The 22,567-nt window shown below is 44.9% G+C and overlaps 1 protein-coding gene across 1 annotated transcript in view; it reads right to left on the bottom strand.

The window, feature by feature from the left end:
- LOC126912236 (putative U5 small nuclear ribonucleoprotein 200 kDa helicase) overlaps positions 1-19,453 on the bottom strand; it is a 32,164-nt gene extending 12,711 nt beyond the window's left edge. The window contains exons 1-18 of the mRNA XM_050703389.1: positions 19,443-19,453; positions 18,324-18,504; positions 17,717-17,926; positions 15,833-15,933; positions 15,110-15,240; positions 14,027-14,166; positions 12,341-12,577; positions 11,915-12,172; positions 11,489-11,746; positions 11,063-11,320; positions 10,637-10,894; positions 10,211-10,468; positions 6,542-6,744; positions 5,426-5,597; positions 4,600-4,760; positions 2,109-2,260; positions 1,429-1,561; positions 444-591 (exon numbers count right to left, since the gene is read on the bottom strand). Coding sequence (XP_050559346.1) covers positions 444-591; positions 1,429-1,561; positions 2,109-2,260; positions 4,600-4,760; positions 5,426-5,597; positions 6,542-6,744; positions 10,211-10,468; positions 10,637-10,894; positions 11,063-11,320; positions 11,489-11,746; positions 11,915-12,172; positions 12,341-12,577; positions 14,027-14,166; positions 15,110-15,240; positions 15,833-15,933; positions 17,717-17,926; positions 18,324-18,504; positions 19,443-19,453 — 3,270 coding nt within the window. The remainder of the gene's footprint in view (positions 1-443; positions 592-1,428; positions 1,562-2,108; positions 2,261-4,599; positions 4,761-5,425; positions 5,598-6,541; positions 6,745-10,210; positions 10,469-10,636; positions 10,895-11,062; positions 11,321-11,488; positions 11,747-11,914; positions 12,173-12,340; positions 12,578-14,026; positions 14,167-15,109; positions 15,241-15,832; positions 15,934-17,716; positions 17,927-18,323; positions 18,505-19,442) is intronic.
- Between the last annotated feature and the right edge of the window lie 3,114 nt (positions 19,454-22,567).

The raw sequence follows: 22,567 nt of genomic DNA, 5'->3' as shown, positions 1-22,567 counted from the left end.
ATTGAACCCGCTACACGCTACAGTAGTAGCACGGAGTCTGCAATTGTGCCCAGTATACGGCAATAGACTTTTAGGGAACAGAGAGTAAAGTTCCCTAAGAAAAGCAGTATCCTCCGACCAGGCGAGGTGATCGTGTCTGGCGGGCTTTCTGCCCAACTGTTGTTCGTTGGGATTTTCTATCCGTGTTAATTCGCATGTAAACTTCGTATGTGCGATGCAGGATATTTATGACGTCATCCGTTGATTTGCTCGTCGATAGTCTATGTGCGACTTCTGTCATCTGTCACCTTGTCAAAGTGTCGCCACAGACTCAACACCTATTACATGGAACTTACAACACAAATGATGAAAAGTGGGTGTACATTGCCGTAATGTGCACCTCTGCCTACCTGTACGAGGATAAAAGGCATGACGTTGACGGATAATGCATCAGAAAGCCTTACCTTGGCCAGTACGAGTGCAGTATCCGCCTGCAGCTCTGCCGGCAGCTGCATGCGCGAGAGATGCGCCTGCAGCAACACGTGCGCCTTCACGTGCGGGTCGTTGTACTTCACCGCCGCGCCTGAGGCGGCAGTCGGCTTGTGGGGGACTCTGGGATTAAATGAATAATGTTTTAATAAATCACTATTATTTAATTTTATTTATTTTCAGCCATAGTCGTCCCACTACAGGGCAAAGGCCTGCAAAAGTAAAACACTCTTTAAAAAAAAGATAACTGCTTTCAATTTTCTTTACCACATCCATTTTTTTTTTATTTTTAAGAAAACGAAGAGCTGAATCCCTCTAAATTCCTCCCTAAATAAAGAAAAAAACATGAATATGAGCCTCTAGCTTGGCTTGAAACTAGTCGAGTTCCTCGTCAAACAGTTACGTGAGTAAGCCGATAACATAATAGTTAATTTAGTATGTCTCACACGAAAGTTACAATAAAAAGATAATTAAAACACTGTCTAAATAAGTATTCAAAGTGTGGGAGAGCCATGCTTCGGCACTGCTGGGCCGGCTCGACCGGAGTGATACCACGGCCGAGCACAAAACCGACGTGAAACAACGCTTGCGATGTGTGAGTGAGGTTACCGGAGGCCCAATTCCCCCCTTCCCAATCTTCCCAATCCCCAACAACTTTTAAATTCCTAACCCCCAAAAAACCGGCAACGCAATAGTAACGCCTCTGGTGTTTCAAGTGTCCATGGGCGGCGGTCATTGCTTACCATCAGGGGCCTTAGTCTGCTATTACAATTGTGTCAGAATGGTCGATCACTGAGCAGTGCGAGAGGGACGGAGCTATGTAGGTTGTATAGCTGCGTCCCTCTCGCACTGCTCAGTGATCGACCATTCTGACACAATTGTAATAGCAGACTAAGGCCCCAGGTGATACGTCTGCTCGTTTACCGGCTTATACCATAAAAAATATCTCTGTCTACTCACTTGGCAGCTAGCGCCTTGATGATGTTCTCCTCGCGATGTCTGATGCAGAGCTCGGAGTACTCCGCCGCCGAGGATATGATCTCCAACAGGCCACGAATCTTTGTCTTGTTCGTGAGGGAGAGCGAGAATAACTCTGGAAGAAAATGGATATTGTTAATTATTCATTTTAAATTGAGATGTTTTAATGAGATCTTAAAAAAAAATCTCCCGTGTCTTGTGTGCGTTTACAAACATACAAGTTCACATACACATGACACCCAGACCCGAAACAACAATTTGTGGATCACACAAAGAGTTGCTCCATACGGGAATCGGACCCGCTACATGTTGTGTGAAAGACGGTTGCCCCCAGGCACCGCGCCAACCGCGCATTCAATGTATTTAGATCGTACAATTGTAATCGTACCAAAACACCATCAATCTATTAATCCTTCAATCGGTCAATCAATCAATTCGTTAATCTATTCACTGTCTGACTAGACAGCAGAGTCAATCACATAGTCAATCAGTTAGTTAGTTAATTAGATAGTCAATTCTTTCAGGCAGACAGTCTGACAGTCAACCAGCCCATCAATGTATGTCAGTCAGTGGCTTAATAAGTCCACCAGTCATTCCATTAAGCAGTCAGTCAGTCAGTGCGTCAGTCAGTCAGCCACTCAGTAAGTTAGTCAATAACTTACCAATAGTAGTATAGTTGATATAATAGTAAGACGCGATCATGCCCAGGTTGAGCGGCTGCACGTCCATGTCATCCTCGATGGCGATGCACTTGGACTGCTCCAGGTCCGTCAGGGTCGTCTCCACCAGCTCCGACAGGTGGTCCGATAGGTGCCTGGTGGAAAGCAAAATAATATTTAAGAACAAAAAAAAATCAAAATAGATTATAGATTTGGACATTTTACTCATGCCGGAATTTGAACCACAAGCGTTCATGATAGATGATTAATTTCTATATTAACACATTGAACGCCGTGGTGGTCACCGGTGACCGACGTTAGCGGAGGATTTGCCTTTAACAGTTTTCTATTGGCAGTCAAAGACTTAATGTCCGTCTTGTAAATTATTTTAAAACATTAGACATGGTATTTTTTTTTATTACAGAAACCAATACTTTCGAAGATATATCCATTTGAAATATCGCGAGATGTCACTTCTAGGTCTTTGATTCGTTCTATCTAAGTAATGTTACCTTATATGACAAAATAAAAAAAAAATGTGCCTAATATTTTTTCGTTACCTAACTGACGATGACGGCTCTCACTAATCTATCTATACTAATATAGCTTATTGATTTTAATTTTCATACCCCGTCATCATCCCTGTTCTAAATTACTAGCTTTTATTCAAGGATGGCTATCATACGAATACTGAAAAGCTACTCAATTTTAAGTCATACTTAAGGACCGTGCTATCTCTGTTCCTTTACAAAGAACTTGTAGAGACAAAACTATTATTGAATGATCTTAAAATTGAGTGGTATTTGAGTATTCGGACATTTGTATAGGCTATACAATGTTCCGAGCAAAGCACACTGACTCCCTGCAAGTTAGGGGCTGTACAGCCGAGCAAATGTCCACGTGGGAGTCCACAGTTCCTGCTTGTATAGCATACAATGTTCCCTCACCTGTGAGTGACTCCCTGCAGGTTGTAGTAGTTGGGGTTCTGCGTGAGGCGCCGGTAGAGGAATGTCCACGTGAGGTAGTCCACCGCGTCCTGCTTGTATAGCATACAATGTTCCCTCACCTGTGAGTGACTCCCTGCAGGTTGTAGTAGTTGGGGTTCTGCGTGAGGCGCCGGTAGAGGAATGTCCACGTGAGGTAGTCCACCGCGTCCTGCTTGTATAGCATACAATGTTCCCTCACCTGTGAGTGACTCCCTGCAGGTTGTAGTAGTTGGGGTTCTGCGTGAGGCGCCGGTAGAGGAATGTCCACGTGAGGTAGTCCACCGCGTCCTGCTTGTATAGCATACAATGTTCCCTCACCTGTGAGTGACTCCCTGCAGGTTGTAGTAGTTGGGGTTCTGCGTGAGGCGCCGGTAGAGGAATGTCCACGTGAGGTAGTCCACCGCGTCCTGCTTGTATAGCATACAATGTTCCCTCACCTGTGAGTGACTCCCTGCAGGTTGTAGTAGTTGGGGTTCTGCGTGAGGCGCCGGTAGAGGAATGTCCACGTGAGGTAGTCCACCGCGTCCTGCTTGTATAGCATACAATGTTCCCTCACCTGTGAGTGACTCCCTGCAGGTTGTAGTAGTTGGGGTTCTGCGTGAGGCGCCGGTAGAGGAATGTCCACGTGAGGTAGTCCACCGCGTCCTGCTTGTATAGCATACAATGTTCCCTCACCTGTGAGTGACTCCCTGCAGGTTGTAGTAGTTGGGGTTCTGCGTGAGGCGCCGGTAGAGGAATGTCCACGTGAGGTAGTCCACCGCGTCCTGCTTGTATAGCATACAATGTTCCCTCACCTGTGAGTGACTCCCTGCAGGTTGTAGTAGTTGGGGTTCTGCGTGAGGCGCCGGTAGAGGAATGTCCACGTGAGGTAGTCCACCGCGTCCTGCTTGTATAGCATACAATGTTCCCTCACCTGTGAGTGACTCCCTGCAGGTTGTAGTAGTTGGGGTTCTGCGTGAGGCGCCGGTAGAGGAATGTCCACGTGAGGTAGTCCACCGCGTCCTGCTTGTATAGCATACAATGTTCCCTCACCTGTGAGTGACTCCCTGCAGGTTGTAGTAGTTGGGGTTCTGCGTGAGGCGCCGGTAGAGGAATGTCCACGTGAGGTAGTCCACCGCGTCCTGCTTGTATAGCATACAATGTTCCCTCACCTGTGAGTGACTCCCTGCAGGTTGTAGTAGTTGGGGTTCTGCGTGAGGCGCCGGTAGAGGAATGTCCACGTGAGGTAGTCCACCGCGTCCTGCTTGTATAGCATACAATGTTCCCTCACCTGTGAGTGACTCCCTGCAGGTTGTAGTAGTTGGGGTTCTGCGTGAGGCGCCGGTAGAGGAATGTCCACGTGAGGTAGTCCACCGCGTCCTGCTTGTATAGCATACAATGTTCCCTCACCTGTGAGTGACTCCCTGCAGGTTGTAGTAGTTGGGGTTCTGCGTGAGGCGCCGGTAGAGGAATGTCCACGTGAGGTAGTCCACCGCGTCCTGCTTGTATAGCATACAATGTTCCCTCACCTGTGAGTGACTCCCTGCAGGTTGTAGTAGTTGGGGTTCTGCGTGAGGCGCCGGTAGAGGAATGTCCACGTGAGGTAGTCCACCGCGTCCTGCTTGTTCTCTATCGTCTTCGTCACTATCTCCGCGTTCATGTGGTCGTGTAGACGGTGGTCCAGGTGGCTCTGGAGTACGGATGGTTCAAGGTTATATTAAAGAAATTAAGGTGAAATAAGTTAATTTAATCAAATTAAGTGTGTGGGAGATGTTATGCACTACTGGGTCGGCTCGACCGGAGTATACCACGGCCGAGCAGAAAACTAACGTGAAACAACGCTTGCATTATGTGAGTGAGCTAACTGAACAACCAATTACAACCCTTCTCAATTTCTGATTTCCCAACAACCCTTAAATTTCTAACCCTCATAGGGCTTTCCGCATTTGTAACGCCTCTGGTGTTTCGGATGTCCATGGCCGGCAGCGATTACTTACCATCAGGTGATCCGTCTGCTCGTTCATCATAAAAAAGATTAACTTACTGTCGTACTCAGAGACATTTAATGCTTATTTAAAATTCCTAGTCAAACAGTTACGTGAATGAAGCCTGATAACATAATAATTAAACTTTTCAATACAATAGAATTCTGTCTTTTCACGATAATAAAATTATAAATAAAATTCTCAGAGAACAATACTGTTAATTTTTCATTTAGTGTGAATGAGTTTACTAGATGGCCTAATTAACCCTCTACAAAGTTCATCCAAAATCCCCGTTTGTGACGTTTCGAACAAAATTTAAATTTCTAACCCCCATTAAATGACTCTGAGTTTTAGACAATACAGCGGGTACCTCGAGCGGCAGACAGTCGTTAAGCAGCTTGGTGAAGAAGGTCTTGTGGTGGGCGACGCACATGAGGACGACGACGGCGTGGTCGTCCTCCGTGGGCCTGCAGGCGCGGCCCACCATCTGCAGCACCGTGCTGATCGGGTACGGCTCGTACGCGTGCAGCTTGCCGTTGTACCTGCGGGGAAGGGGAGGTATAAATGATAAATGATAATGATGAATGAAAGCAGGAGTAGGAACGGGGTGATGTTGATGATGATGTTTGGCCTCGCTGGAACATGAAGCCATTGGATGATTTCACCCCCCCCTTCCCACCATTAAAAGTTATAAAGATTTTTTTAATGGAGAACAGACAAACAAGGGAAAATTATTTAGTTACTAGTCGAATTCTTCGTCAAACAGTTACGTGAGTAAGCCGATAACATAATAATTAATTTAGTAAGTTACAATAAAATTATTATTATTCATCACTAGCTATTTCCACGCGGTTTCACCCACTCTACTCGGCTCCTATTATGGAGATAGCCTATGCTCGGAGTATTCTCGATTGCGCGATCAAACATCCGAAATTCATGGACCAGTAGTTCCCAAAGATTACAAGAGTTCAAACAGACAAACTCTTCAACTTTAAAATATTATCAGTATAGCTTAGTAAATCCTATGTTCTGGTTGTAGCAATGGGCAGGCCTCGCTCGGAGGACTGAAAACCGCTGTTTCTACTCCAGGAGGTGGAGCGTGGGCAGACCTCCTACACCACAGGTGTGCAGTTTGGAATGAACTGGTATGTTTGTAAACGCAATGCCACGATACAGGAAATATCCTAAAGTACCCACATTAGGATATTCTCCTGTGTCGTTGTCGCAAAGGTTTAAAAAAATTATTTTCATGTTGGATATATTTATCTAGCGGGTACCTCTAAAACGGCACGACGATCAATATATAGTAAACTTTAGCAAAATAAAATTGTCTCGCTCTGAGGTACGTCGTTTCATTCGAGTATCTCTGGCTTCAAGGCACCTTATACTGATATTGTACAGAAACCGAGCAGAGCGGGTGAAATCGCGCGGAAGCAGCTAGTAAGTAAATAAAATAGCCATTGATACATTGATACATTGTACTTACACGTGAGTATCCGCGATGATGACAGTATGGACATGCGCGGCGAGTCCCCAGGCCAGCTCGGCGGCCACGACGCAGAGCGCCAGCGCGCCCGACTCCAGCAGTTGTTGCACCAGGCGTCTGTCTGCCGGGTCCACGCCCTCGTGCAGGTACGCCACGCCCGCAACCTGGTTGTAGCAGGAGTAGGAACGTGGTGGTGATACTCCCTTTTGTTATAAATATCAACAACACATTGAAAGGCGTAAGAAGCTCATCAATGATGATGCGCTTGTGGAGGCCCGGCTTCAAAGCCTACACAGGCGCAAGGTCGCAAGCCTTTCCGTTTTTTACCGGATACATTTCGGAGTATGCGGGGAAATTGCACAGTTGATTCCTCCTAGTCCTTTCCATCATCGAACCACAAGACAATCGGCAAGGCGTCACCGCTTCATGGTAGATATCCCACCCACTCGCACGAAGCGCTTCGCTTCAAGCTTCCTTGTGCGAACTGCTAGGGAGTGGAAGTGTGGGAGAGCCATGCTTCGGCACTGCTGGGCCTGCTTGACCGGAGTGATACCACGGCCGAGCAGAAAACCGACGTGAAACAACCGAAGCATTGTGTTTCGTTGTGTGAGTGAGGTTACCGGAGGCCCAATTCCCCCCTTCCCAATTTTCCCCATCCCCATTCCCGAACAACAACCCTTAAATTCCTAACTCCCAAAAAGCCGGTAACGCACTTGTAAAGCCTCTGGTGTTTCAAGTGTCCATGGGCGGCGGCGATTGCTTACCATCAGGTAATACGTCTGCTCGATTACCGGCTTGTTTCATAAAAAAAAAACACAAATACATTCTTGTGACTACTCTGAGAATAGTACAGAAAAAAATATGTACGTCATTTCTTTTTTAAGTCTTTAAATATTTTTGATGTCGTGGCGTGGATGCGTCAAAAAGATATTTACCTAATACTTATACAGGGTGCAGATTTGAAACCATGACAGAACTCGGGAGCATGTTACGGAAGTAAAAAATGTTCAATTTAAAATAAGGTTTCTGGCCAATAGTTAAAAACACAGCTATAATAAATTATTTAAGATTGGCCGTGTTTCAGAATAATTCGTCACCGGCGATTCTGAATATTTCAGAATCGGCCAACATGTCACGCACACAGCGTAACAAGACAGCGTCGAAGGTCAGTGGGCGGGGCTACGCGAGACGCCGCGCGAGTAGGCAGTTAGAAAGCGAAAAGAAAAATAATCACCAACATTTATTAATGATTTGATTGTTAACACATTTTCAATAATCTTAGAGTGCAGAAACAATCAATAAAAAAGTAGTACTCGTATCTTCAAAGAAAACGTAGGTATCAGCTGATTCATAACACTACGTAACTAATGATTTACTTATTACGTTTTATTGCAATCCTGTTGGATACTAATAATTTAAAACTTAGTTATTTAAGGTCTGAATTATGAAAACACATCGCTACGAAAAGGTAGGTAGGGATCTAATCCAAACGCTCAGCTGTTTGCGAGCATAATCTTAGGTACCACTACCTACTAACTAATATCAACAAACACATTGTACGTAGGTAAGTTCAACCCAAAGTTTTATTCGTGTTTTAAATCGAATGATGTAAAATTTTGTTTCCTATTTGAATTAAGTCGTTACTATTAACCATTAATTAGTAACTGACTATAAGTTTACTTATTATTCTGCGCCATAGGTACAGTATTTATCAGTTGATTCATAATAGCTAATGAAATTATGATGTATTAATTAAATTTTATTGGCATCCTTCTGAATACGTAAAACAACCAATTTCAAACTTAGAATCGTAAGATCGGGATAATAAACACACATAGGTAAGTAGGTAGTCCAAGCGCTCAGCTGTTTGCGGGCGTGATGTTAGATAAGTAGTTTACTAACGTATTCTGTCTACCTAGATACATTCAGTTCAAAGTTTTAAATCTAAAAATGGTTTCATCCGCATAACCTATGTACGTACTACGTACCTATCACCTACTTTATTGTTAGTTTGTTATTGCCTAACTAATTTCTAACAATTAGTATACTACTTACCTACTTATTATCATTTCATGTATGTTCCTGCGGTAGTTATCAGCTGATTCATCGTAGGTACTAGTTAAGTAATGATTTACTTATTATGTCTTATTGCAATCCTGCTGAATATCGCTCAGCTGTTTGTTTCATTTTTGTGTGTTGGAACAATTTCTTTAAATTCATCGATCCTATTATTTATTTTAGATCGGATTAAGAACGCATCACGTTCTTAATCCGATCTAAAATAAACTAGTTTCTGCTAGCGGTCTAGCTATTTAATCAGAATATCGCAGTTGATATTCCGCATACATACCTACGATAGTTACCAGCTGATCAGCTGATTCGTAATAAGTACATACTAAATGCGTTTCCTATTGGTGTAACTAATAAACAATTTCAAACTTAGTAATGGGCCAGTGGGTATCCTTAGGGACGGAATGTACAAGTAAATAAATTACATAAATATCTACCTGTGTCACTCGGAGTCCGGAGATTTTGTTCGTCTTCGTAATCTACCTATGCACAGTAACATAGGTATGCACTACGTCACTGATTGACTATTGTAACACTAAGACACTTATTTTGAATGTGTTTCAAGCACTAAACTTCTTACAGTCACTGGGTAATAGTCAGCATACGTAATTGTCATGCCTGTGTAGGTATTTTCTGGTTAAGACGAACATTTGAATAACTCGACGGAGAATTTTTCTACCGGTGGCGGGAAAGTAAACTACCTAGACTAAGTGTATGTTATCATCATAAACACTAAACTTTGATAATTAATAAGACGGGAGTTCAAGGTCATGCATAAGAAATTTCGCAAGCGACTGCCACCGGCAGTGCCAAAACATAAACTGAATGCGTGTGCGTGCGCGCCACAGGGTGAGGGTGCTAGGGGGCGGAGCTTGTGGTGCGTTCGCGTTTCTTATTGGAATTTTAGGGAATTGGTAATAATGTCAAATACGTGTTTGAGTTTGTGTGCGTGTAATGCCGCGTTTTAAGCTAGTTACATAACGTTCGAAATGTGATAGGCGTAGTTCTCACTTACGGATTTGCGAATTTTACAAAAAAATTAAAAAAAAAAATTCCCGTTTTTTTTATTGATTTGGACTCAGAATCGATAGCCGAGTCACCTCCTTGAATGCGTCTCGTTTTTAAAAATACACCCTGTATAAAATGTCCATGTTACAATGTTAGTTACCGAAACGGTTTTACAGATTTTTACCATATTTTATATGCGTATTCAGTAGGTTTGAGAGTCGGCTACTGTCTATTTTCCATACCTAAGGGTATAGAAAATATTGATAACGTTATTTCACCTATATTTTTTTTACTAAATAATTTATAAGGCAAAACAACGTTTTAAGTTGTTAAACTAACATGGTCACTAACACTAACATCACAACTTGAGACGGGATATTTACCATGTTTATTTATGTCTACGAGTTTCCGATATTTCGGCACTGTTGCAAGCGCAGTGATCACGGATGAACTTCGAGTTCATCGAGTTCATCTGTGATCATAGCGCTTAGGCCGCAATATAATAACAAACATGGTAAATATGGCATCTCAAGTTCTAATATTAAAACAATGTTTGCCGTATCAGCTAGTACCTAGTGAATGTTACGATACCTTGTCGTTGATCCTCTTGAGGAAGGGCTGCAGCACGTCGGGGCGCGCGCGCAGGAAGGCGGCGGGCTGCGCGTGCGCCGCGGCCAGCGCCAGCAGGTCGGCGGCCAGTAGGCGGGCTATGTTATATGTACATATAGCATACCTTGTCGTTGATCCTCTTGAGGAAGGGCTGCAGCACGTCGGGGCGCGCGCGCAGGAAGGCGGCGGGCTGCGCGTGCGCCGCGGCCAGCGCCAGCAGGTCGGCGGCCAGTAGGCGGGCTATGTTATATGTACATATAGCATACCTTGTCGTTGATCCTCTTGAGGAAGGGCTGCAGCACGTCGGGGCGCGCGCGCAGGAAGGCGGCGGGCTGCGCGTGCGCCGCGGCCAGCGCCAGCAGGTCGGCGGCCAGTAGGCGGGCTATGTTATATGTACATATAGCATACCTTGTCGTTGATCCTCTTGAGGAAGGGCTGCAGCACGTCGGGGCGCGCGCGCAGGAAGGCGGCGGGCTGCGCGTGCGCCGCGGCCAGCGCCAGCAGGTCGGCGGCCAGTAGGCGGGCTATGTTATATGTACATATAGCATACCTTGTCGTTGATCCTCTTGAGGAAGGGCTGCAGCACGTCGGGGCGCGCGCGCAGGAAGGCGGCGGGCTGCGCGTGCGCCGCGGCCAGCGCCAGCAGGTCGGCGGCCAGTAGGCGGGCTATGTTATATGTACATATAGCATACCTTGTCGTTGATCCTCTTGAGGAAGGGCTGCAGCACGTCGGGGCGCGCGCGCAGGAAGGCGGCGGGCTGCGCGTGCGCCGCGGCCAGCGCCAGCAGGTCGGCGGCCAGTAGGCGGGCTATGTTATATGTACATATAGCATACCTTGTCGTTGATCCTCTTGAGGAAGGGCTGCAGCACGTCGGGGCGCGCGCGCAGGAAGGCGGCGGGCTGCGCGTGCGCCGCGGCCAGCGCCAGCAGGTCGGCGGCCAGTAGGCGGGCTATGTTATATGTACATATAGCATACCTTGTCGTTGATCCTCTTGAGGAAGGGCTGCAGCACGTCGGGGCGCGCGCGCAGGAAGGCGGCGGGCTGCGCGTGCGCCGCGGCCAGCGCCAGCAGGTCGGCGGCCAGTAGGCGGGCTATGTTATATGTACATATAGCATACCTTGTCGTTGATCCTCTTGAGGAAGGGCTGCAGCACGTCGGGGCGCGCGCGCAGGAAGGCGGCGGGCTGCGCGTGCGCCGCGGCCAGCGCCAGCAGGTCGGCGGCCAGTAGGCGGGCTATGTTATATGTACATATAGCATACCTTGTCGTTGATCCTCTTGAGGAAGGGCTGCAGCACGTCGGGGCGCGCGCGCAGGAAGGCGGCGGGCTGCGCGTGCGCCGCGGCCAGCGCCAGCAGGTCGGCGGCCAGTAGGCGGGCTATGTTATATGTACATATAGCATACCTTGTCGTTGATCCTCTTGAGGAAGGGCTGCAGCACGTCGGGGCGCGCGCGCAGGAAGGCGGCGGGCTGCGCGTGCGCCGCGGCCAGCGCCAGCAGGTCGGCGGCCAGTAGGCGGGCTATGTTATATGTACATATAGCATACCTTGTCGTTGATCCTCTTGAGGAAGGGCTGCAGCACGTCGGGGCGCGCGCGCAGGAAGGCGGCGGGCTGCGCGTGCGCCGCGGCCAGCGCCAGCAGGTCGGCGGCCAGTAGGCGGGCTATGTTATATGTACATATAGCATACCTTGTCGTTGATCCTCTTGAGGAAGGGCTGCAGCACGTCGGGGCGCGCGCGCAGGAAGGCGGCGGGCTGCGCGTGCGCCGCGGCCAGCGCCAGCAGGTCGGCGGCCAGTAGGCGGGCTATGTTATATGTACATATAGCATACCTTGTCGTTGATCCTCTTGAGGAAGGGCTGCAGCACGTCGGGGCGCGCGCGCAGGAAGGCGGCGGGCTGCGCGTGCGCCGCGGCCAGCGCCAGCAGGTCGGCGGCCAGTAGGCGGGCTATGTTATATGTACATATAGCATACCTTGTCGTTGATCCTCTTGAGGAAGGGCTGCAGCACGTCGGGGCGCGCGCGCAGGAAGGCGGCGGGCTGCGCGTGCGCCGCGGCCAGCGCCAGCAGGTCGGCGGCCAGTAGGCGGGCTATGTTATATGTACATATAGCATACCTTGTCGTTGATCCTCTTGAGGAAGGGCTGCAGCACGTCGGGGCGCGCGCGCAGGAAGGCGGCGGGCTGCGCGTGCGCCGCGGCCAGCGCCAGCAGGTCGGCGGCCAGTAGGCGCGCGGCGCGGCGCGACGGCACGAACACGGCCGCCGGCCGCGCGCCCGCGTGCCGGACTACTGCGTGGTAGATCGGCTTCGTCATCGCCGCTAGGCGGGACCCCGCGTGAGATATGTTGAAGCCCTACGGTTATACAGACAATATGTATTAAAAGCCCTGCGGTTGTACAATGTACAATCGACATTTAAAGTCATTTATTTGTATTGGGTGCCGTGAGGTCGAGTTTTTTTTACCCTAGAGGGTAGGTAAGTTTGACAACTTTTAGACCGATGAAAAACTATTAATATACTTTGTTATGGATTCCTATCTATACTAATATTATAAAGCTGAAGAGTTTGTTTATTTGATTGTTTGTTTGAACACGCTAATCTCCAGAACTACTGGTCCGATTTAAATAATTCTTTTTGTGTTGAATAGTGCATTTATCGAGGAAGGTTATAGGCTATAAAACATCACGCTTTGACCAAAAGGAGCCAAGCAGGGCGGCTGAAACCGCGCGGAAGCAGCTAGTTAGCTATAAAATTTTGGTACACTAACAATACAATAGATTTTTAGTTTTCATTCCGCTTGTAGATGTATTTGTAGCATGCGAGAGGGCGTTGCTGCGGTGTGTCTCGCCCGCAATTTAATGCTCCCGCAGCACACAGTAATTGTATTGTATTGTTAGTGTAGCATGAATTTCCACAAGGTAAGACCTGACTCTATTCTATATATAGAATTTAAGTCATACTGGAGTAACTTTAGATAACTTAAATCAAAAAACCTGTTCTTATAGAGAATTTCCTAGATCAAAAATAAAAAAAAATTACATTTCAATACAATAAAACATCCTAAAATAATCGAAATTTCATTCATTAATTTGACTATTATAGTTAATTTTCATTATTTGGAGTAACTGGAGTTTATCAATATTTTAGAATTTTATTGCTTGAATCCCAGCAAAAATATTAAGCCATGCCCCATTCGTCATTTTAATGTCATGGGGCGGGGCTAGAGAGCGGATCTCTTCACGTGCAAGCAAACATTTACTTACTGGTCAGGCGCATGTGACCACCATTGTACAAGTTAAATAAAAATAAAAATTACTTATATTACTGAACTTTTTCAAATTTTTCGAAAATTTCTCAGTAGTAGCATTAAGTCTGGAATAGTGCCCAGTATATGGCAATAGGCTCACCCCCTATTACATGGGACTTATAACACAAATGGTGAAAACTGTGTGTACATTGTGTAGCGGCATTACGTGCCGTAATGTGCACCTCTGCCTACCCCTTCGGGGGTAAAAGGCATGACGATATATCGCACCCCTAGACGAAACCTCCGGTAACTCAAAAAGTGCCCGTTTTGAGTTAATGGCATTTTCAAATCCTCGTATCGAGTACCTACACGGACATATAACTCACATAACAATATCGTCCACCATTTTGAAAAAATGGCACTTAATAGTTCGATTTTTGATATCTTTACTTAATGTAGAAATATCCGTTTTTCTTTATTTCTGAAAAAAAAAAACAGTTTTTTTGAGTTACCGGAGTCTTCATCTAGGGGTGCGATATATGTTATAAAATATACCTGTATATGCAGCTGTAGAGGCAGCGGTCTGACACTGGGATGGAAATTGAAGGTGGTGTTGGCGGAGCACCCCAACCACTGCGCCACGTCGCGCGCGTCCGCCAGCGGGAGCGACAGAGCCACCATACGGATCTGACGACCTGGGGAACAATATTCTCATTATATAAGATGTTTTAAAAGTATCTGCCACGGCTTTAATGGGAGGTAGTGTTGTGTTTGAAGATTGTATTGTAAATGATTGAAAAGACTAACTTATGGAGTTTCTTGCTCGTTCTTCTCCGTAGGAATCTACACTTTGGAACGAGCAAATAGACCAACTAGAGGACTGACCGACAGACAGACGTTATTAATATTATTATATTTGCTTTGACGTTCAAAAGTGCCTTCCTGGTCTATTTGAAATAAATGATTTTGACTTTGACTTTGACTTTGATTACAATAGTGAACAAATTTCGTACCCCGGACCAGTTAATTCAATTTGAGAACATAAAGAAGTTAAATAAACATTGACTCTACTCTGTTTAAAGTGGTTCACAAATACGCACGATCCGTCGCGACAGAGACAGTGAAAAAGGTAGCTCTTTCATAACAAACTCATACGTAGATATTTTTGTATAAAAAAACTCATATTTTTAATTTATATTTACTATTGTAATCTTCAAAAACAACACCTATCTTCCCAATCCCCGATTCCCCAACAACCTTTTACAAATTCCTAACCCCCAAAAGTTGACAACACACTTGTAACGCTTCTGGTGTTTCAAGTGTCCATGGGCGGCGGCGATAGCTTACTATCAAGTGATCCGTCTGCTCGTTTACCGGCTTATACCATAAAAAATATGCGCGAACTCACCAATCTGCGAGGATATGTACCGCATCCGGGAGCAGACGACCTCGAGGACCGGCCCCTCCTCCCCGCCCAGCAGCTGCAGCGCTAATTATTCACACTGTAATACGGAAGAACTCACCAATCTGCGAGGATATGTACCGCATCCGGGAGCAGACGACCTCGAGGACCGGCCCCTCCTCCCCGCCCAGCAGCTGCAGCGCTAATTATTCACACTGTAATATACAACAACTCACCAATCTGCGAGGATATGTACCGCATCCGGGAGCAGACGACCTCGAGGACCGGCCCCTCCTCCCCGCCCAGCAGCTGCAGCGCGTCCACTATGAACAGGGACACGCTCTGCACGCTCTTACGTACCTTCCATCTAGGGAGAGAGAAATATTAATAAAATATAAAAATAACAATCGTGGAGGGGTAGGACGTCCATTAAAATACTTTTACTACCTATAAAATGTCAACCCACTTATATTTTGTGTATGTATTAAAAAATATACGTGATGTTAGATAAATCTCCCACCCCCAGATGGGAGATATTAGATTAGATTTATCTAAAACCTCACCACATATCACCGAAGGGGAGGGAGGCCTAAAAAACGCTAAAAATCATCACGTAATTAATGGCCCCTTGGTATAGGTGAACGTATACAATATAACATAAATTATTTGCTGACTTACATTATGAAAACCGTATGTGTGAATATATATATGATAAGAATATTGTCAAATTAGTCATACACCGAGCATTATACAAATCTAATAATACCTCGCCCGACTCGGAAATCAAACTCAAAACTTACTGCAGTTAAAATTACTTGATTCAGGGGCCAATAAAATATATGGTTTTCATTCTAATATTATAAATGCGAAAGTTTTTGAGTGACATTTTAATTTCTTCCTGTGTCGTGGGTGCGTTTACAAACATACAAGTTCACATACACATGACACATGACACGTACCTCCTAGAGAGAATGTCCCACTTGTCGGCGGTGGTGACGATGATCTGGCCCTTGTTCAGCAGCTTGTGGTCCGTCGCCGTCTCGCCCGTCAGCTGCACCACCTGCGGACAATGGAAATATTATATACTTTAGTATTTAGGGAACAGATAGTATCCGGAGCTGCGGACAACCTAGCGGGTTACCGGGGCTCCGGCTCGAAAAGCAGGAGATGGAACGGGGTGGTGTTTAGTCAGTAAGAGTCTGACACTCCCTCCCGCCTCATCAAAGGCGGGAGAAGTCATTGGATGATTTTACCCTCTCAAAAGAAAAAGGGAACAGAGAGTAAAGTTCCCTAAGAAAAGCAGTATCCTCCAACCAGGCGAGGTGATCGTGTCTGGTGGGCTTTCTGCCCAACTGTTGTTCGTTGGGATTTTCTATCCGTGTTATTTCGCATGCAAACTAAGGGTTGTTGGGGAATCGGTATTGGAAAGAACGAAACACAACGCAATCGTTTGTTTCACGTCTGTGCTCTGTGAGGCCATGATATCACTCCGGTCGAGCCGGCCCAGCAGAGGCGAAACTCTCTCTCACTCTCTAACTCCTCTCTCTCTATCTCTTTCTCTATCTCTTTCTCTATCTCTTTCTCTATCTCTTTCTCTTTCTCTATCTCTATCTCTTTCTCTATCTCTTTCTCTATCTCTTTCTCTATCTCTTTCTCTATCTCTTTCTCTATCTCTTTCTCTATCTCTTTCTCTATCTCTTTCTCTATCTCTTTCTCTATCTCTTTCTCTATCTCTTTCTCTATCTCTATCTCTATCTCTATCTCTATCTCTATCTCTATCTCTATCTCTATCTCTATCTCTATCTCTATCTCTATCTCTATCTCTATCTCTATCTCTATCTCTATCTCTATCTCTTTCTCTATCTCTTTCTCTATCTCTTTCTCTATCTCTTTCTCTATCTCTTTCTCTATCTCTTTCTCTATCTCTTTCTCTATCTCTTTCTCTATCTCTTTCTCTATCTCTTTCTCTATCTCTATCTCTATCTCTATCTCTATCTCTATCTCTATCTCTATCTCTATCTCTATCTCTATCTCTATCTCTATCTCTATCTCTATCTCTATCTCTATCTCTATCTCTATCTCTATCTCTATCTCTATCTCTATCTCTATCTCTATCTCTATCTCTATCTCTATCTCTATCTCTATCTCTATCTCTATCTCTATCTCTATCTCTATCTCTATCTCTATCTCTATCTCTATCTCTTTCTCTTTCTCTATCTCTTTCTCTTTCTCTATCTCTTTCTCTATCTCTTTCTCTATCTCTTTCTCTATCTCTTTCTCTATCTCTTTCTCTATCTCTTTCTCTATCTCTTTCTCTATCTCTTTCTCTATCTCTTTCTCTATCTCTTTCTCTATCTCTTTCTCTATCTCTTTCTCTATCTCTATCTCTATCTCCTCTCTCTTTCTCCCTCTCTATTTCTTTCTCTCTCTTCCTCTATCTCTCTCTTTCTCTATATCTTAAGAATAGTGCACTCTTTAATCTCCTTACCTTAACATTAAACCGGGTGCCAAACTTATGGTAGCAGTCTGCGAACACGATGTCTGCGAGCGCGTCCTTGGGCAGGAGATACACGGCTCTTCCCGCCGGGTTGGTGGCTCTCTCTCTCCATCTCTCTCTCACACTATCTCTACTTAAGAATAGAGTACTCTCTAATCTCCTTACCTTAACATTAAACCGGGTCCCAAACTTATGGTAGCAGTCTGCGAACACGATGTCTGCGAGCGCGTCCTTGGGCAGGAGATACACGGCTCTTCCCGCCGGGTTGGTGGCTCTCTCTCTCCATCTCTCTCTCTCTCTCTCACACACTATATCTTAAGAATAGAAGACTCTCTAATCTCCTTACCTTAACATTAAACCGGGTGCCAAACTTATGGTAGCAGTCTGCGAACACGATGTCTGCGAGCGCGTCCTTGGGCAAGAGATACACGGCTCTTCCCGCCGGGTTGGTCGCCAGGAGACGTAGGAGAGCCAGCTCAGCCACTACTGACTTGCCGGCGCCGGCAGGGGCGCCTACGAACACGTTCTCGTCCGAATTGTATACTGCGTTGAATACCTGCGGGTAAATTGACAGTAATTGGATATTAGTTTTTAAACTGACATGGTCACTAACACTAACTGGAGTATATGGAAACTCATAGACATAAATAAACATGGTAAATATACCGTCTCAAGTTCTAATAGTAATTGGGTAGTTTACTAATGCAAAAATAAATTACATATTTTGATATTTCAATATATAATAAAAATATCCTAAAATAATCGTACTTATTTATTTAATTTTTCTAGGTAATTTTAGAGAAATAAGTATGCTATTTGACGCAAAAAATTATGACATCACAAGTAGCGATATCCTATAAAATTCATAGAAAAGAAACATTTTTGATATTTCGATAAAAGTATTAAATTTGACTAGTTGGAAACTACCGTATTTTCAAAAGCATGTATGTTACCTGAGTCTGCACTGGGTTAAACTGAGGGAAGGTTTCATTATACAACTCCTCAAACTTGGGGTTCCTCAGCGCCGATATGGGGAGCGGCTGTAGGTCCAGCAGCTCCGTGGGAGGGAGGTTCTTCTCGGGCAGGATCAGGTGGCGGAACGACACCGGTAGCTGGGTCTCTGCTGCTATCCATCTGGAATTGGAGGGGTGAGGTTAGATTTTGGTCCGGAGTGCCCGATAAGGGATCTCGGGTAAAGTACTACTAGGCTTTTTTTTATGAAACAAGCCGGTAAACGAGCAGACGGATCACCTGATGGTAAGCAATCGCCGCTGTTTTCGGTGTTTCGAAAATTTTTCAGTAGTAGCATAGGGTTTGGAATCGAGCCTATTGGCTCACCCCCTATTACATGGGACTTATAACACAAATGGTGAAAAGTGTGTGTACATTGTACAGTAGCATATATGCCATAATGTGCACCTCTGGCTACCCCTTCAGGAATAAAAGGCGTGGCGTTGCATAATATGTTAGATTTTGGATCACACAACAGCTTTTAAGCGGCCACTGTTGACCAAAGCCCTCTTCTCACACGGAGAAGGTTTGAGCATTAACCACCACGCTTGCTCAATGCGGGTTGGCGATTTCAAACTTATAATTAGTAATGAAAGTCCTGAGGAGTATGTGTGGAGTAAAATTGAGTAATTGAGTGAAAAATAGTGACAAGGGGATTGAAAAGGGAATGTTACGATGACATTGGACATGAAGAACGGATGGATGAAAGCAGATTTACAAAAGAAATATCAAGGCGGATATGAATGAATGGTAGGGTGTGCTGTAGACTACTACCGGGGTCCATAGGTGGCGGATAATGGAACGACGATAAGATATTATCGTTAGCTGCATAAGCAGTCCCCGACCATACAGCAATAAGCTACTTTGGGCTCAAAATCAAAACCGTTTGAATGAGGCTAAAGTAGAACAATTGGCATCAATGCAGGATGTCAATTTAGGACGGCGGCGGAGGAGTACCTAGTGTACCAACGGCGGCGTCCACAGGCCTAGTCAGATGGCTCACTGCATACCTACCAACCCGCATTAGACAAGCGTGGCAGGTTAACTGTCTAAACCCCTACCCAAGCACCATGACTCTCACAACAAACAATTGGCCCCAAGTCCCCGGCGTCTCCAGAGGTGACGACGCCGATGACAGTAGGCTGAATCACTCTGGAGCAAGGGGCGCATACAATCCCCGGGTGAGGACTCCTAACTGTCGAACGACTTTGGCGAATCAAATGGACTCTGATAAACTAAAAATCTTAACATTTAATGTTAGAACTCTTGGCACCGAAGAAAGACTTGTCGAATTGGAACATGCACTGTCACACATAAAATGGGATATCATAGGTCTTGCAGAGGTAAGAAGAGAAGGAGAAAAGATCTTAGAGAGGGAAGACAGCATATTTTATCACATGGGTGAAAGCAGCAGTCAATATGGAGTAGGATTCTTAATACATAAAAAATGGAAAAATAACATCATAGAATTTGTATCATATTCAAATCGCATCATACTACTCAAGTTTAAAATAGATCAAACAAAAACCCTCACTATTATCCAAGTATACGCACCAACATCAACCCACACTGACGACGAAATTGAGGAGTTCTACGATCTCCTCAACCGAGCATGTGATGAACATAGGGGGACTTGGATGATAGTTGTAGGAGATTTCAATGCAAAAATCGGCTCAGCACTACCAACGGACAACTACAGCATTTTAGGACCACATGGTATAGGCCACAGAAACGATCGCGGCACACGTCTAATTCAGTTTGCTTCAGGTCGAAATTTAAACATTAACAACACATTTTTCTACAAAAAACCACACCGCCGCTGGACGTGGTTCTCTCCTGATGGCCACACCAAAAATGAAATAGATTTTAGCCTTTCCTCCAGAAAACAAATAGTTACTAATGTCGAAATACTAAACAATTTTAAATTCAGCTCTGATCATCGCCCTCTCAGGATTACAGTCTTACTTAACGCGAAAATACAACGGGTACGCATGATACAAAATTCTATAAAAAGGATAGATAAATCAACACTGATTGCTAATAAAGAGCACTACCTACTGGAACTGAAAAACAGTTTTCAGACACTTAATTTAGACGCGGAAGATGTACAAACACAATACAGAAATATATCAAAATGTATACAAGCAGCTAGTCGAAACATCAAAAAAGCACGAAATAAAACGAAGAAATTAAGTCCATCTACCATAACACTAATTGACGACCGACAGAAACTTAACATCCACACACCAGAATATAAATTAAAAGACAAAGAAGTTAAACGAAAAATACGTACAGATATCCGGAATTATAATACTCAGTTAATAAAAACAACTCTAGAACAAAACCAGTCACTTAGAATTGCAATAAGGGGCATAGAAAAAGGAAAAATAACAATCAGCAACCTCACAGATAACAACGGAACAAAACAGACCGATAGAGAAAAAATTTTGAACATTTGCACAGAGTACTATAAATCCCTTTATGCAACCGATGACAGCTCCCAAATTCATATAAATACATATACATGTTCAGATAACATCCCACCAATTAATGGTTATGAAGTTCATCGAGCGCTAACCAACATGAAGTATAGTAAAACACCTGGTGAGGATGGCATTACCACCGAAGCTTTAAAGATAGGAGAACCAATTCTGTTGCCCCACATCACCAATCTATTCAACTGCATATTAAAAACTGGTACACTACCCGAGAAGTTCTGCCACTCCAATATTATAATATTGCATAAGAAAGGGGACAAATCAAACCTCACAAATTATCGCCCAATTAGTCTGGTATCCCATTTGTACAAAACATTCATCAAGGTAATAGAAAACAGAATATCCGACAAACTGGACCAACACCAGCCAGCCGAGCAAGCAGGTTTCCGACGCGGCCTCTCTACCACAGACCATTTACACACCCTCAACCAAATCATAGAAAAATATTGCGAATTTAAGCTCCCATTATACATTGCGTTCATTGATTACTCCAAAGCCTTCGACAGTCTCACCCATTCCTCCATATTCACAGCCCTACATAACCAAGACATTGACCTCACATATATTAACCTTTTAAAAAATATATATCTCAAAAGCACCGCAGCCATTAAGCTACACAGGTTAGGCCAATCCTTTCCTATTCACAAAGGAGTCAAACAGGGTGACCCGCTATCTCCTAAACTCTTCACAGCGACTTTAGAAGAGGTGTTCAAAAAGCTTGCACCATGCTGGAGCACGAGAGGCGTGGTCGTCGGGGAGAAGAGGTTAACAAACCTTCGATTTGCCGACGACATAGTGCTCTTCTCCTCTTCAGCATCAGAGCTAGGCAGTATGATCAACGAACTCAGCAGAGCGAGCCTTGAGGTTGGACTGAAGATGAACATGTCGAAGACCAAGCTAATGACCAACAGCTTAAAACATAGGTTAGAAGTAGATGGAGTAGAAATTGCATACGTCCAGGAATACATCTACCTGGGCCAATTAGTCTCTTTCCAGGCGAGACAAGAAAAAGAAGTTGCTCGACGCACCGAGAACGCCTGGAAAAGCTATTGGTCCATGGGAGACCTAATGAAAGGCAACCTCCCATTAACATTAAAAAGGAAGCTCATGGACGTATGTATTCTGCCCATCCTCACCTATGGTGCACAGACCTGGTCTTTGACAAAACATCAGAAGTCCACACTCAAGGTTTGCCAGCGAGCTATGGAGCACAGTATCTTAGGAGTCCGATTATCGGATAGAATAAGGAACTCTACGCTGCGCTCCAAAACTCAAATCGCTGACGTTGGTCAGAAAGCCGCAAGCTTAAAATGGAACTGGGCTGGACACGTCTGCCGCATGTCCGACGAGCGGTGGGCAAAACTCACCACTGAGTGGAGCCCACAAAACGTCAATAGACGTCGCGGCAGACCCAGAAGGAGATGGCGGGATGAACTCGACGCCTATGAAAAGGATTGGCCACAGAAAGCTCTACACAGAGACGAATGGAAGGAGGGTAGGGAGGCCTTTGCCCTGCAGTGGGACGACCATGGCTGAAAATAAATAATAATAAATATAAATATAAAATAGCGTGATTTATCTGGACATTATTCATAATAGAGAGTCTAAGATATTCAAAGTAATAATACACGTGTAACTCAAAATGACACAAGAGCCTTACATAAGTAAGGCTAAGAATAACTTGTAAG

Source organism: Spodoptera frugiperda, chromosome 24, assembly GCF_023101765.2.
Source record: "Spodoptera frugiperda isolate SF20-4 chromosome 24, AGI-APGP_CSIRO_Sfru_2.0, whole genome shotgun sequence".
Lineage (NCBI taxonomy): Eukaryota > Metazoa > Arthropoda > Insecta > Lepidoptera > Noctuidae > Spodoptera > Spodoptera frugiperda.
Note: the sequence above shows the minus strand (reverse complement) of the source record. Positions and strands in the feature narration are given on the sequence as shown.